Consider the following 17,151-nt stretch of genomic DNA (forward strand, 5'->3'; position numbering starts at 1 on the left):
CAGAAGACCTAAATAGATGGAAGGGCATACCGTGTTCATGGATTGGAAGACTAAATATAGTTAAGATGTCAATCCTACCTAAATTGATTAACAGATTCAATGCAATACCAATCAAAATCCCAACAACTTATTTTTCAGAAATAGAAAAACCAATAAGCAAATTTATCTGGAAGGGCAGATTGCCCCGAATTGCTAAAAGTATCTTGAGGAAAAAAAACGAAGCTGGAGGTCTCGCGCTGCCTGACTTTAAGGCATATTATGAAGCCACAGTGGTCAAAACAGCATGGTATTGGCATAAAGATAGATATATCGACCAATGGAATCGAATAGAGTGCTCAGATATAGACCCTCTCATCTATGGACATTTGATCTTTGATAAGGCAGTCAAGCCAACTCACCTGGGACAGAACAGTCTCTTCAATAAATGGTGCCTAGAGAACTGGATATCCATATGCAAAAGAATGAAAGAAGACCCATGTCTCACACCCTATACAAAAGTTAACTCAAATGGATCAAAGATCTAAACATTAGGTCTAAGACCATAAAACAGTTAGAGGAAAATGTTGGGAGATATCTTATGAATCTTACAACTGGAGGCGGTTTTATGGACCTTAAACCTAAAGCAAGAACACTGAAGAAGGAAATAAATAAATGGGAGCTCCTCAAAATTAAACACTTTTGTGCACCAAAGAACTTCATCAAGAAAGTAGAAAGACAGCCTACACAATGGGAGACAATATTTGGAAATGACATATCAGATAAAGGTCTAGTATCCAGAATTTATAAAGAGATTGTTCAACTCAACAACAAAAAGACAGCTAACCCAATTACAAAATGGGAAAAAGACTTGAACAGACACCTCTCAGAAGAGGAATACAAATGGCCAAAAGGCACATGAAGAGATGCTTAATGTCCCTGGCCATTAGAGAAATGCAAATCAAAACCACAATGAGATATCATCTCACACCCACCAGAATGGCCATTATCAACAAAACAGAAAATGACAAGTGCTGGAGAGGATGTGGAGAAAGAGGCACACTTATCCACTGTTGGTGGGAATGTCAAATGGTGCAACCACTGTGGAAGGCAGTTTGGCGGTTCCTCAAAAAGCTGAATATAGAATTGCCATACGACCCAGCAATACCATTGCTGGGAATCTACTCAAAGGACTTAAGGGCAAAGACACAAACGGACATTTGCACACCAATGTTTATAGCAGCGTTATTTACAATTGCAAAGAGATGGAAACAGCCAAAATCTCCATCAACAGAAGAGTGGCTAAACAAACTGTGGTATATACATATGATGGAATATTATGCAGCTTTAAGACAGGATAAACTTATGAAGCATGTAATAACATGGATGGACCTAGAGAACATTATGCTGTGTGAGTCTAGCCAAAAACTAAAGGACAAATACTGTATGGTCCCACTGATGTGAACGGACATTCGAGAATAAACTTGAAATATGTCATTGGTAACAGAGTCCAGCAGGAGGTAGAAACAGGGTAAGATAATGGGCAATTGGAGCTGAAGGGATACAGACTGTGCAACAGGACTAGATACAAAAACTCAAAAATGGACAGCACAATAATACCTAATTGTAAAGTAATCATGTTAAAACACTGAATGAAGCTGCATCTGAGCTATAGGTTTTTGTTTTGTTTTGTTTTGTTTTGTTTTTACTATTATTACTTTTATTTTTTTCTCTATATTAACATTCTATATCTTTTTCGGTTGTGTTGCTAGTTCTTCTAAACCGATGCAAATGTACTAAGAAACGATGATCATGCATCTATGGGATGATGTTAAGAATTACTGATTGCATATGTAGAATGGTATGATTTCTAAATGTTGGGTTAATTTCTTTTTTTCCGTTAATTAAAAAAAAAAAAAAAAGAAGGGGTAATTGGAGCTGAAGGGATACAGACTGTGCAACAGGACTGGATATAAAAACTCAGAAATGGACAGCACAATACTACCTAATTGTTATGCAATTATGTTAAAACATTGAATGAAGCTGCATGTGAGGTATAGGTTTTTTTTTCTCTCTCTATTATCGTTTTAATTCTTATTCTGTTGTCTTTTTATTTCTTTTTCTAAATCGATGCAAATGTACTAAGAAATGATGACTATGCAATATGTGATGATATCAAGAATTACTGATTGTACATGTAAAATGGAATGATTTCTAAATGTTTTGTTAATTTTTTTAATTAATAAAAAAAAAAAAGAAGAAGAAAGGGCAAAAATTCGGGAATTAACTGTCCACTTGGAAGAACTGGAGAAAGAACAGCAAACTAACCCCAAAGCAAGCAAAAGGAAAGAAATAACAAAGATTAGAGCAGAAATGAATGAAATTGAGAACATGAAAACAATACAGAAAATCAATAAGACCAGAAGTTGGTTCTATGAGAAAATCAACAAGATTGATGGGCCCTTAGCAAGATTGACATAAAGAAGAAGAGAGAGGACGCAAATAAATAGGATCAGAAATGGAAGAGGAGACATAACCACTGACCTCACAAAAATAAAGGAGGTAATAACAGGATACTATGAACAACTTTATGCTAATAAATACAACAATGTAAATGAAATGGACAACTTCCTAGAAAGGCATGAACAACCAACTTTGACTCAAGAAGAAATAGATGACCTCAACAAACCAATCACAAGTAAAGAAATTGAATCAGTCATTCAAAAGCTTCCCAAAAAGAAAAGTCCAGGACCAGACGGCTTCACATGTGAATTCTACCAAACATTCCAGAAAGAATTATTACCAACCCTGCTCAAACTCTTCAAAAAAATTGAAGTGGAGGGAAAACTACCTAATTCATTCTATGAAGCCAACATCACCCTCATACCAAAACCAGGCAAAGATATTACAAAAAAAGAAAACTACAGACCAATCTCTCTAATGAATATAGATGCAAAAATCCTCAACAAAATTCTAGCAAATTGAATCCAGCAACACATTAAAAGAATTATACATCATGACCAAGTAGGATTCATCCCAGGTATGCAAGAATGGTTCAACATAAGAAAATCAATTAATGTAATACACCATATCAACAAATCAAAGTAGAAAAATCACATGATCATCTCAATTGATGCAGAGAAGGCATTTGACAAGTTTCAACATCCTTTCCTGTTGAAAACACTTCAAAGAATAGGAATACAAGGGAACCTCCTTAAAATGATAAAGGGAATATATGAAAAACCCACAGTTAATATCATCCTCAATGGGGAAAAGTTGAAAATTTTCCCCTAAGATCAGGAACAAGACAAGGATGTCCATTATCACCACTGTTATTCAACATCGTGTTGGAGGTTCTAGCCAGAGCAATTAGACAAGAAAAAGAAATACAAGGCATCAAAATTGGAAAGGAAGAAGTAAAACTATCACTGTTTGTAGATGATATGATACTATATGTAGAAAACCATGAAAAATCCACAGCAAAACTACTAGAGCTAATAAATGAGTACAGCAAAGTAGCAGGTTGCAAGATCAAAATTCAAAAATATCTAACATTTCTATACACTAGCAATGAACAAGCTGAGGGGGAAATCAAGAAATGAATTCCATTTACAATTGCAACTAAAAGAATAAAATACTTAGGAATAAATTTAACTAAAGAGACAAAAGACCTATACAAAGAAAACTACAAAAAAACTGTTAAAAGAAATCACAGAAAACCTAAATATATGGAAGGGCATACTGTGTTCATGGATTGGGAGAATAAATATAGTTAAGATGTCAATTCTACCTAAATTGATTTATAGATTCAATGCAATACCTATCAAAATCCCAACAACTTATTTTTCAGAAATAGAAAAACCAATAAGCAAATTTTTCTGGAAGGGCAGGGTGCCCCAAATTGCTAAAAGTATCTTGAGGGAAAAAAATGAAGCTGGGGGGTCTCACGCTGCCTAACTTTAAGGCATATTATGAAGCCACAGTGGTCAAAACAGCATGGTACTGGCATAAAGATAGGTATATTGACCAATGGAATCGAATAGAGTGCTCAGATATAGACCCTCTATGGACAATTGATCTTCGATAAGGAAATCAAGCCAACTCACCCGGGACAGAACAGTCTCTTCAATAAATGATGCCTAGAGAACTTGATATCCATATGCAAAAGCATGAAAGAGGACCCATAACTCACACCCTATACAAAATTTAACTCAAAATGGATCAAATATCTAAACATTAGGTCTAAGACCACAAAACAGTTAGAGGAAAATGTAGGGAGATATCTTATGAATCTTACAATTGGAGGCAGTTTTATGGACCTTAAACCTAAAGCAAGAGCACTGAAGAAAGAAATAGATAAATGGGAGCTCCTCAAAATTAAACACTTTTGTGCATCAAAGAACTTCATCAAGAAAGTAGAAAGACAGCCTACACAATGGGAGACAATATTTGGAAACAACATATCAGATAAAGGTCTAGTATCCAGAATTTATAAAGAGATTGTTCAACTCAACAACAAAAAGACAGCCAACCCAATTACAAAATGGGAAAAAGACTTGAACAGACACCTCTCAGAAGAGGAAATACAAATGGCCAAAAGGCACATGAAGAGATGCTTAATGTCCCTGGCCATTAGAGAAATGCAATTCAAAACCACAATGAGATATCATCTCACACCCACCAGAATGGCCATTATCAACAAAACAGAAAATGACAAGTGCTGGAGAGGATGTGGAGAAAGAGGCACACTTATCCACTGTTGGTGGGAATGTCAAATGGTGCAACCACTGTGGAAGGCAGTTTGGCGGTTCCTCAAAAAGCTGAATATAGAATTGCCATACGACCCAGCAATACCATTGCTAGGTATCTACTCAGAGGACTTAAGGGCAAAGACACAAATGGACATTTGCACACCAATGTTTATAGCAGCATTATTTACAATTGCAAAGAGATGGAAACAGCCAAAATGTCCATCAACAGACGAGTGGCTAAACAAACTGTGGTATATACATACGATGGAATATTATGCAGCTTTAAGACAGGATAAACTTATGAAGCATGTAATAACATGGATGGACCTAGAGAACATTATGCTGAGTCAGACTAGCCAAAAACTACAGGACAAATACTGTATGGTCCCACTGATGTGAACTGACATTAGAGAATAAACTTGGAATATGTCATTGGTAACAGAGACCATCAGGAGATAAAAATAGGGTAAGATAATGGGTAATTGGAGCTGAAGGGATACAGACTGTGCAACAAGACTGGATACAAGAACTCAGAAATGAACAGCACAATACTACCTAATTGTAATGTAATTATGTTAAAACACTGAATGGAGCTGCATCTGAGGTATAGTTTTTTTCTTTATTTTTTCTCTCTATTATCGTTTTATTTCTTTTTCTGTTGTCTTTCTATTTCTTTTTCTAAATCGATGCAAATGTACTAAGAAATGATGAATATGCATCTATGTGATGATATTAAGAATTACTGATTGTATATGTAGACTGGAATGATTTCTAAAAAAAAGAAGAAAAATGACTTAAACAATAAAGCCACGGAAGTGGAAATTCAGAGGGAAGCAGGCTGTGGGTTCCGTTCGGTCACTTATGCTGTGAGGTCATTAAAGATCCAGGTGTGTTTTCCTCTGCCATCCAGAGGCTACTTTTGCCTTTGGTCCTAAGGTGGTCACTGGTCATAATTGGGCCTATATATATATATATATTTTTTTTTTTTTTTTGCTAGCATTCAGTAGAAAGGCTAAAATCTTCCTGTCAACCATGTAAGTCTTTCTCTTCCATCCAGTTAAGTTACATACTCATCCCTGGACTAACAACACAAACCAGAATGCAGCATTTTGAGTTGGGGATGGGGTCAGTGTCCCTGGAGAGACTTGGCTGGAGGGATGAATTCAGGGCCAAATTCAGGCTGTGTTAAGAAGCTGGACAGGCAAGAATGGATGTTGGAAAGGGAACTGGCATTACCTGCTATTGAGAACAAAGGATTGGGCAGTCTGAAGGCAGGACACAGTGACAGATTGAGGAGGAAGTATAAAGAAGTGTTGAAGAAAACTCCAAGGTTCTGAGTCAACACGCCTAGGAAGATATGCATTGACCAAAGTTGAGGGGTGAGGAAAGTTTACGAGTCCACTTTTGAAATTTTGAGTTTGATGTGATTAGGGGACACCCTGACCATATTGATCTGCAACTGGTAAAGATACAGACCTTTGAGCTTGTGTCCAAGGTTGTATCGGATGGAGCCTTGGCAGCTGCTCACAGGGAAGGGAGAGCTTAAGTCAGGAGTGCATGGGGGAGCCAGCTAGGGCAGGGGCTGAGAAGGCAAAGCTGGCAGGAGTTCTGAAGGCAGGGCCCTTCCCACCAGAACTTCTAGGAATTTACCCGGCACGTACCCCTGCTCAGGTACCAGTGACGGGGTACAAGGATGTTCACCACATCATTGCCTGAAATAATAAGAGACTGGAGACGACCTGAATGCCCTGTCACTAAGGAGCTGGTTAAATTAATTATGATACATCTGGCATAAGAGTCCCATGCAGCTATGAGAAAAAGGGTCGGAAGAGCTGCATAGGTTACAGAAACACCACACAGATAATACTGTTAGGTGGAAAAAGCAAGATACAAAGGTGTGTTTATTATACTCCCATTTACGTTACAAAAGAATATATATGTATCCATAGTCTACTTCTGGAAGGTATCAGAAGCAAAGTTGCCTCTGGATGGAATTCTGGGAGCCAAGAGAGACTTTCTCTTTCTGTTTTACGTTGGTGCCTGTTGGAATTCCTTTAACCATATTGTTCTAGTTTGCTAGCTGCCGGAATGCAATATACCAGAAACGGAATGGCTTTTAAAAAGGGGAATGTAATAAGTTGCTAGTTTACAGTTCTAAGGCCAAGAAAATGCCCCAATTAAAACAAGTCTATAGAAATGTCCAATCAAAGGCATCCATATAGGGAAAGGTACCTTGGTTCAGGAAGGCCGATGAAGTTCAGGGTTTCTCTCTCAAGTGAGAAGGCACATGGTGAACACAGTCAGGGCTTCTCTCTCAGCTGGAAGGGCACATTGTGAACATGGCATCATCTGCTAGCTTTCTCTCCTGGCTTCCATTTGCATGAAGCTCCCTGGGACGCATTTTCCTTCTTCATCTCCAAAGGTCACTTGGCTCATGGACTCTCTGCTTCATGGTGCTGCAGCATTCTCTGCTCTCTCCAAATCTTCCATTCTCCAAAATATTTCCTCTTTTACAGGACTCCAGTAAAACATTCAAGACCCATCCAAATAGGTGGAGACATGTCATCACCTAATCCAGTTTAACAACCACTCTTGATTACATCACATATCCAGGGAGATGATCTAATTATAGTTTCAAGCATACAATGCTGGATAGGGATTAGAAGAAACGGCTGCTTTTACAAAATGGGATTAGCATTAAAACATGGCTTTTCTAGGGGACATATATCCTTTCAAACCAGCACATTTCACCCTCTGGACCCTAAAAAAGACATGTTTTTCCCATATACAAAATGCATTCATTTCATAACAATATCACAAGTCCTTAAACCATTTCACTAGCAATATACATGAAATACAAAGTTAAAAATATAGGAACTCCTATCAAAGTTAGTTACAGGTATAGTCTATTCTAAGGCAAAATTACCCTCTGTCTCTGGACCTATAAAAACTCAAATTAAGTTATTTGCTGCCAACATACAAAGGAGGAACAGTCATGGGATACATATACACATCTCCATAGGGAGGAAGGAACACAGGGGTCACTGGACCCAAGCAGTTTTGAAAACCCACAGGGCAAAGTTGATTAGATTTCAAAGTCTGAGAGTCATTTATCTTTGGGGCTTTAGAAGGCAGCAATCCCACCCTTTCCAAAGGCCTATGCAGAGGCCTGCCTCTCTCCGATCACAACCTTGGGGGACATTGGGGAGACCACCTTTTTCTCGACTCCACCCTCTCCAAGCATCAGGGCTGCACCCGGGCTCTCAGCCATCTCCAGGGCACATACTCAACCTCACCATGTGGTGGCAGCCAGGCTCTCCCCAAACCCCAAGGAATGTGCTTCACCCTCTCCAAGGCCTGAGGCGGCATGACTCTTCCACTGTGATGAGGTGGAAGGCCCATCCTCTGCCTTTGGGGCAAACTCACCTTCTCCACGGGCTTGGGTGGGTCCGCTCTCCTGGCCCAAGGCTTTTTTACTTCAGACCTCAGGCTCCATGGTTTTGCCTTTGAAGTTATTTTTCTTCCAATGTGTCCCTTCTCTGAACCCCTGGATCCAGATTGGCAGAGGCTTGGTTTATACAGGTCCCACAGCACCCTCATTGGCTATCTATGCAGTAGCCTTGGATCATGCCCATCAGACCTAAGGAGTTTCCACAAATCCTTCCTGGATAACTTCATGTCCGATCCTGGCTTTCTCTGAGATGGCTGACTGGTTCCACATCTGGTCACATCCTCACATGGAGCACTGTTCTCTGGGGTCTCCATTTCTGGAGGCCCAGAATTTTCCAGGACATCAATTTCTGGTTTCTTTGTACTCAAGAGTTCAGTTTTCAGCTTATCTCTCTCCTGTCACATTTCACTATAAACTGTGAGGAGAAACCAGGCTGCACTTTTGACGTTTAATTTGGAGATCTCTTCTGCTGAATATCCAAGTTCATGGCTTTTAAAATCTGTTTCCAGCCAAAGCCACTAGTCAATTTTGCCAGATTATCTGCCATTTTAAAACAAGGATTGACTTCCTTCCAATTTGCAATAACACGTGCCTCATTTCTGTCTAAGTCCTCATCAGAGGTATCTTCAGAGTCTACGTTTGTACCAACAGTCTCTTCAAAACATTCTAGGCCTTCTCTATCAAGCTTTTCACAACTCTTCCAGAATCTTCCCTTTATCCATTTAAAAAGCCATTCCAATATGTTTTGTATTTGCAAACCACAACAGCACCCCACTCCTGGTACCAAAATCTGTTCTAGTTTGCTAGCTGCCTGAATGTAATATACCAGAAATGGAATGGCTTTTAAAAAGGGGAATTTAATAATTTGCTATTTTACAGTTCTAAGGCCAAGAAAATGCCCCAATTAAAACAAGTCTATAGAAATGTCCAATCAAAAGCATCCATCCAGGGAAAGATACCTTGGTTCAGGAGGCCGATGAAGTTCAGGGTTTCTCTCTCAAGTGAGAAGGCACATGGTGAACACAGTCAGGGCTTCTCTCTCAGCTGGAAGGGCACATTGTGAACATGGCATCATCTGCTAGCTTTCTCTCCTGGCTTCCGTTTTCATGAAGCTCCCTGGGACGCATTTTCCTTCTTCATCTCCAAAGGTCGCTGGCTCATGGACTCTCTGCTTCATGGTGCTGCAGCATTCTCTGCTCTCTCCAAATCTCCCATTCTCCAAAATATTTCCTCTTTTATAGGACCCTAGTAAACCATTCAAGACCCATCCAAATAGGTAGAGACATGTCGTTACCTAATCCAGTTTAACAACCACCCTCAATTACATCACATCTCCAGGGAGATGATCTGATTACAGTTTCAAACATACAATGCTGAATAGGGATTAGAAGAAATGGCTGCCTTTACAAAATGGGATTAGGATTAAAACATGGTTTTTCTAAGGGACATACATCCTTTCAAACCAGCTCACATATGAATTTATTACTTACCAAAAAAGAAGTTAGATTATAAAAATAAATGCATAAGAAAAAGAATTTTTGGCATCTAAGATGGTCATGTGACTGAGGAATGAGAGGCCACTAGAAAGTGTTAGAGCCTCTGAAATCAGCAGTAGTAGGGCAAGTGTTAGGTTACAGAAGTAAAGGGGGAAGGAGCCACAGGAAAACAGGCACAGACTGTTCATTTGAAAAAATGGCAGGGAATAGAAAGGGATGGGGATGACTGGTTGGGTCAATGAAATACCCATTACAGATGCTTGGGACTCTCCTAAAGGTCCCCAGAGAGCTCTGTACAGAACCTTCTGCACAGGTTCTGCTGTGGTTTTGCATTGGGAGCCCCTTCCTGAGCGACAAGAGCTGGAGGGAGGTCTAAACAGACCTCTGGTGTGGTTCTGGAGCTTTTGGCTGCCTCTTGAGAAGGTCCTGGACACAGGCAAGGGCTACCTTCAGAGGGTGATTCTTTGCGGTCAAATCCAGAAGCTGAGAAAGACTGTGGGGCAGGAAGCCGGCACCTGCGAAGGATCATGTCTGGATGGGCCTAAGTAGCCAGTGAGGGAAGCTCTCGGCTTCTGCTGTGCTGGGAGGAAGGCTAATCTCTGCCCGTCAGCTGGGAGGCTGCAGAAGCTGAAAGCAAGAGCAGGATAATCAGCTGCTCAGGGAGCAGTGTTCAGCACTCGCATTTTAAATACAGAAATTTAATGTGATAGTCCAGGCAAATAGGAGGGGTACTTACCTAAATAATAACAATAACAGTAATAGCAACAACAAACACAAAGAATCCTAGAGTCTTTAAGCCCAGTGGAACCCCGGAGATCATTTGCTCTTTATTAGCTGAATCATGTCCCTCAGTGTAGTAGTCATGTAAATCCCCCTACGGAAACAGGATTGGGGGCAACCCAAACTACGCACTGTAGTCCCCTCTGGAAAGTCTCCAGGCACATGAGAATATTAAAGCCTCTAAAAAGTCTTGCAATAAAGAAGACCTTCTTACCTTGCTTACCTGGCTTTTCCCAAACTATTTGGCCACAGAAGCCCCACCTCTCTTTTAGCATCTAGCAGTGACCTCCAGATTATGCTTTGGAAAGTGCTGCTTTGGGTTAAGCTCTTATTTTATTGATGAGGTAATGGAAGCTCCCAGTGGGAAGTGACTTGTTCAAGGCTGTCCAGGCAGCTGGCCGCACAGCAGCCCCGTAGGCTTTTTGCTAACCTTTTCCTGCTCCTGTTTAATTCTTTGGAGCAGACGCTGACTCTGTGAACCTGCCAGGTGGCAGGCAGTGATGGGGTGAGTCAGGCAGGCCAGGGAACCAGCACTGGGAATGGCAGAACTGAAGTGTAGGGTCAAACCAAGGATCAAGTCATCTGGGGTAACCAGGAAGTCAGTGTCCAAAGGGATGCCGACAGCTGGTTCACAGTCAAGGAAGATGAGCTGTCAGGCAACAGGAGGCCATGAACTTGCTACTAGAGGAAGGAGCTTCCTGGAATGACTTGAGAATTACCATTTACTTTCATGATGAATTGAAGTGCTAAATCATTCTTTCTCAAACCATGTCCCACATTCAGGTAACATCAATGAGTAATGAGTATTGAGCAAGGAACACATATTCTCATCAAATCCATTTAGAAAACACAGGATTATAGGAGGATGAACAGGCTGTTTGGCTGTAACTTTTCTCGAATGTTTAATATGTTAAATGTTTCTGTTCATCACCAAGATAGGGAGCTGATGTCAGTGTTCTTAAAATGATATGGCCAAATCATTCCTTTTGTAAGGAGCCTCTCTCTGTGGATTTGTTTCACGTTGTGGAAATCAGGTCTAGCTCAGTGAGATTTGGGTTGATCTCTGCCCCCTTCCCTCTCTACCCCAAACATTCCTGACCTCTCTGGGTTGAGAAGAAATGATCGATGTGCCCAGCAGCTTTCTCATCCGCTGACACTTGTTCTTCCGTGTTCTAGAGCAAGGAGATCGGCCTGCAGATGCACGAGGAGCTGCTGAAGGTCACCAATGAACTCTACACGGTAAGTTCTGCTGTGGCTTTGCACTGGGCCCCCTTTCTTCAGCACTCCGAGCTGGAGAGAGGCTAAGGAGAGATCTGGAAGGACCCTGGGGCTTTGTGCTGTGTCTTGCGGCAGACGGACAGCAGCCCGTCATGGCAGGATGTAATGACAGCAAACCCCAGATTCTGTATATCTAGGGTGGGTCCTGGGCATGTTCAGTGGTTAAAAGCTCACTAGGGCTTTTAAATGACTTGTCAGTTAAGGGACTGTGTTACCTACCGAAGCAGAGGCACAGTCAGGGCTGGAGGAGTGTTGGGTTGGAAGCTCCTGAGGCAGGTATGCAGGTTTTGGGGTCAGGTAGGACGGCTGGAGTCTAAGCCTCATGCATTCCTGAGTATGCAACCTTGGGCAGGCATGGAACTGACCTGAGTCTCAGTGCCCTCATCTGTCAAATGGAGGTGAAGTCACCTCACAGGGCTGTTCTGAGAATCACGAGGTGTTAGGGGTGAATATGTCTTGCCACCTCCACTCCAGGGAATAATTTCAGCACATCTCAGCTTGGTCCAGAACTGACCTTGCCACCTTTCTGGTGTCAAGATCTCACTGGGCTTGGGATGGAGGTTAGAACTGAAGAAGGCAAGTGCATGGGGGATTCCAAACACCATAGGCTTTGGTGCAGGGATTTATAGACAATAAAGATATGAATAGACAATAAACATAATAAAGATTGGGCTTCAAAGAAGCTTTGGCTTTCTTGGAGAGGGGAGAGCCCCAAGGAAGCAGCATAGGATAAGCCCAGGAAGTAGAGCTCCAGGCTCCTCATTCTGTGACAGTAGAGTAAAAACTCGGTATTTGAAGTAGTAACAGTCCATTATAGAGTCTCTCATCAGAAGGCGTGGGGAGAGTTTCTGTTGCCAAAAGTATATTTGAAAACCCCTGTTATGAGGGGAAAGAACAGCAGGCTGGGAGAAGACCCCTCTCTTTGGTTTCATTCTCTTTCGGTTTATGTCCAGATAGCCAGAAGGTGGTGACTCGTTGAGGGCCGAGAGCCTTTTCCTGACAGCTGAGTCTTCAGGTCGGAAGGCCTGCCTCAGACTCCAAACAGCCAAGGAGGGGACTTTGAACATTCACTTTTCTGGGGTAAAGTTCCCCAACCGGTAAAATAGAGTTAAGAATACTTTAGGAGACAACCTATAAAAATTGAACCTCTAGATTCTGTGATTCCAAGTAAGGAGCAAAACTTGAGCCCCGAACCATTTTTAGTTGGGCCATTGCTTAGAATAAGTATTGTTATTCTAAATAAAAGAAGAATTGTTTAGGGAAAAAACATATTGCTTTGAGGAAGCTGGGCATTGGAAGGGAGAATGGCCGAGTGGTTTTAAGTACAGACACCGAAGTTAGACACTGAGACTCAAATCCAGTTGTTAAACAGAAATACGAACATCTACTGTTTGCACACCATGCTGAGAATTAAAGGTCATGTATGTAAAGTACTGCTAAGAACAAAGAAAGCAAAAATGCACAGTGGATCAGAAGTTTGTGATATTACGATTATCACTGTTGTGATTTACGCCTCCTTGGAGACTGGGAAACTAGGCCATTGGGCATACTTGGGGTGGGGGAGGGGTGGGCAATAAATGTGCATGGCTGATAACTCAGTGAGGTTTTCCTACTTGGCAATCAGTGAAGGATTTGGCTAGGCCTGGTGTTCCCTTATCTAAAGGTTCCTTTTTCTCTGCAGGCACCTTTTTGAATGGATCACTTTCCTCCACAATGTTCAAACACCTTAGTTCCAGGACCTCCCACCTAGGTCTCTAGCTGTCCCCATGTAGGTCTCAGGCCTTTCCCAGAAGTCCAGCTGGGCTCCTCTGTCCTCCATGCTCTCTACTCACACCAAATACCGGCCCCCTGCTGCTATACTCCTGCCCTGCCCCTGCCTGAGATTGCCATTCCTTTACGTGTCTGTATCGCACTCATCTTTCAGACCCAGATCAGACTCTACTGCTTTGAGAAAGCCTTTGAATTCCTGTGGTGGTTTTACAAAAATCCCTTGGATTAATAATTATCTTTATTGTCTATGGCCCGTCTTCCCAGTTGCACTATATAAACTCTCTGGGAGGCAGTCTCAGCTGTGGGGAGCACTGGACTTAAGTTCCCAAAACTCCGCTATCTGGCATTGGGCAAGCCACTTCACTTCTTAGTTTCCCAGTCTTAGCATCTCTGAAAAATGAAGATGGCAATAGAACTTTTCCCTCGTTTGTAGAGTGGGAAGGGCTAGGCAGGCCTCAGGAACTCAGAGGATGATGGCATCTCGTGTTCCCCATGGTGATGGAACTTTGCTTGGTCCTGAATCTAGCAGAGGCTCCATTCACATCTTCCCCACTGACCATGCACAGAAATACCACTGGCCTCCGACACCAGGCCAGGAGGGCTGGCTAAGACAGGCCAAGATGGAAGCTGCTTCAGCGTGCTGCCAGCAGCCTGGCGATGGATTAGCAGTTAGCAGCTCTCTCCTTTTGCCATCCGTGGAGGAATGGGAACCTCTGGGGTGCCCGAGAACCCCCTTCCAGGTCATCTGATGACTGCACACACTAAGTCTTCATAGTTACCCAGAAATCCAGCTAAATTCAGGCATGATGCATGTTTGCTGTGGGCCCAGCTTCTGCCCTAGGCAAGGTGGAGGACTGGGAACATTTCAAGAATCAAGTCTCTGCCAAAGTGACTTGTACATCCTTATATGAGACCAGGATGACTGTTGAAGCAAAAGGAGGAGAGAGGGATGTGTGAATAAATGAAACTGGTTTTGCCTGCAAGGGAAGGTTTTCATTTGCCTGCCTGGGCAGGGAGATAAGACTAACATATGTGGAAAGTTTATATAATAGCAGACCACAGAGCATCATAAATGCTCGACAGCTGAACTCAGAGGGGAGGGTGCCTAGACTGTAAGCTCTGTAGGGACAGCCCCTGGCCCATAGGATCAGTGTTTGTTGAGTGAAGAAATGAGAGGGGAGGGTGTGCAGATGCGAGAGGCTTAGGGGGGATGGCAGGGAGGAAAAGAGATATGGGAGTTTAGAAAAGTGACGATCCAAGTGGGCTGCTGTGATGGAGAGTGAGCTTTGAGCTTCGTGCCTTTGAATGGTGAGGAGCTAAAGAAGCGTAGGGGAGGAATGAAAGAAACAGGGAGTTGCCAGTAAGGGAGGCAACATTGGATCACAGCACAGCAAACTCATCCCCTAAACATCTGGGTTTGAATTCATGCTGCATCACTTACTAGCTAGGCCAAGTTAGCCTCTTTGGATCTCATTTTGTTTATTGCCAAAGCAAGGATAATAATAACTGTGGCCATTTAATGCAGTATATTACACCATATTAGATATGTCAATATGCATTATTTATCTAAAGCTCACACAACTTCATTTTACAGATGAAGTAACTGAGGCATAGAGAAATAAATGACTTGTATAAGGCCTTTTTTTTTTTTTGGTAGTCAATTGAGGCCTAACAACCCACCTCAAAACTCGGTGTTTTAAACCAACAACCATTTTATTTGTTCATAATATTCTGTGGGCCTGCTATTTAGGTAGGGTTAAACTGGGACTACTTACGTGACTGCAGTTCTCTGGCCAATCAGCTGGGGATTGGATGACATAGATCACCTCACTCACTTGCCTGATGGTTGGCATTTTGGTTCTCAAGAGTGTGGCTACCCTAGCAGGCTATTTCAAGCTCCTTTACATCCTGGTCTCAGAGTTTTAATTACTGCTAAAAGTGGGCACACCTAGTGTGCAATCAGTTTTCAAGCCTCTGCTCATGTCACACTTGCTAGTATCCCATTGCTCTCTGTAAGACCCATAGCCAAGGCCAGCGTCGTGGGGTGGAAAAGTCAATTTTACCTCTTGATGGGAGAAGCTGAAAAGTCACAGGTCAAAGAGGCGAGCCTGCAGAGGTGGGAGGAATTAGGAGGCCATCTTTGCACACAATCTACCCCAGTCTCCTAGCTGTCCAGTATACTTTGGGCTTCGAATCTTATCATTCATTACTGGGGGTATTTTTTGAGCACTTTCTGGTCACCACGACTGGTGATGTAAGTCTTTGCCCTCCTGCTGGAGGAGGTGGTGGTCATGTACAGGGTTACCAATAATGCCTCCTGTGTGTAATGGTGATGGGGAGAAATGTTAAAAGCCATCCATCACCCGCTTTAAGGAAAAATTTTGTCTCCTGTGGCCAAGAAGGATGCAGAGGCACTGCAGGGGTGGACGTTTTATTAGTTTATTCATTCATTCATTCTATAAGCCTTCCCTCTACTCTATCCACACCCCCTCAAGGAAGGAATCCTCCTCTCCAAAGTGCTTGCGACTCTCTCTCTTTAGCTCTCCCTCTCTGTCAAAACACACGCACACCATCTAACTTCTTTTTCCTTGACCTTCCATTGACCTGACATAACACAGCCCTTAATAATACATTGGCCTAGGATGGAAAAAAGACAGAAGCTATGACCCAATCCTTCCAGAAGAGGCCAGAACAAAAGAAATAAAGAAAAAAAAATTCCATTTTTATTGTATATTTATTTAATTCAGATTTTCGATATATTTCTAGCTCATGAAATGCATCTGTTATGCTATCAACTGACAAACGTTGCAGCATCTACAGCCTCTCCTCTGTGCTCCATAACTTGATTACCTTCCAAGCTCTGGGCTGCAGGCGAGTCCCTGCGACTTTGTTCAGGGCTACGTGGAGCGGGTCTGAGGACAGCCCACGTTCAGCAGTAGCTGGTTGGTAGACGTTCGTTGGACTAATCAATGGACTCTGCCTTTTACTTGATGAAGCCTTGAGTTGATTGTGTGTTGGATTCAGGGTATAAAATCAATCTGGACCTCCAGGAAAATTTCTGCAAAGGTGCTTCTCTCCTGATGACCACCGTCAGGAATAGGAGTGGTGGAGAGAAGCGAGACAAGAGCCCAGGAACCTGGTCCCAGGTCCATCCCAGGTTCACTGTGTGTCTTCTTAAAATGATGTCTCCAAATCTGGATTCGTTTGCAAACCCCCACCATTAGGCCCTGGCCCATTTACTAAATATTTTTATTTAAATTGACTTTCCCTCTCTTTATTTCTTATCTCCTAGTTCTAATTAATTAGTGGAAAATCTGCTTTGTGTACTGGAAAGAACACAGGTTTTGGAGTCAGGTGAGCCTCAGTTCAAGGCCTTGCTACCTGGTATGACCTTGGGCTTTATGTGACCCCTCTGAGCCTCAGCGCCCCCACCCCTACCCCCCTGGAATATGGGGATGCTACCAATCCCCCTCTTTGGATTGTTCCAAGGAGAGTGTGGCGGGGGGTGGGGAGTGTAGTACAGTGCCTGGCAAAACATTAGTGGTAAGTAATTGTTTGTTTCATGAGGGAATGAAACATGTTTTTCCTATAGAGTTCTGAATCTTTTCTCTCTTTTTCATCCCCTATTGCCAATGTGCCAGCCTGAGCC

At 42.3% G+C, this 17,151-nt stretch overlaps 1 protein-coding gene across 5 annotated transcripts in view; it reads left to right on the forward strand.

Annotated features, from left to right (window-relative positions):
- The window catches only part of SRGAP3 (SLIT-ROBO Rho GTPase activating protein 3), a 304,458-nt gene that overhangs the window by 186,954 nt on the left and 100,353 nt on the right, over window positions 1–17,151 (forward strand). For all 5 annotated transcript variants that reach the window (XM_077116674.1, XM_077116670.1, XM_077116673.1 and 2 more), the window contains exon 4: window positions 11,631–11,693. In XM_077116674.1, the coding sequence (XP_076972789.1) occupies window positions 11,631–11,693 (63 nt within the window). The remainder of the gene's footprint in view (window positions 1–11,630; window positions 11,694–17,151) is intronic.

Source organism: Tamandua tetradactyla, chromosome 9 (genome assembly GCF_023851605.1).
Source record: "Tamandua tetradactyla isolate mTamTet1 chromosome 9, mTamTet1.pri, whole genome shotgun sequence".
Lineage (NCBI taxonomy): Eukaryota > Metazoa > Chordata > Mammalia > Pilosa > Myrmecophagidae > Tamandua > Tamandua tetradactyla.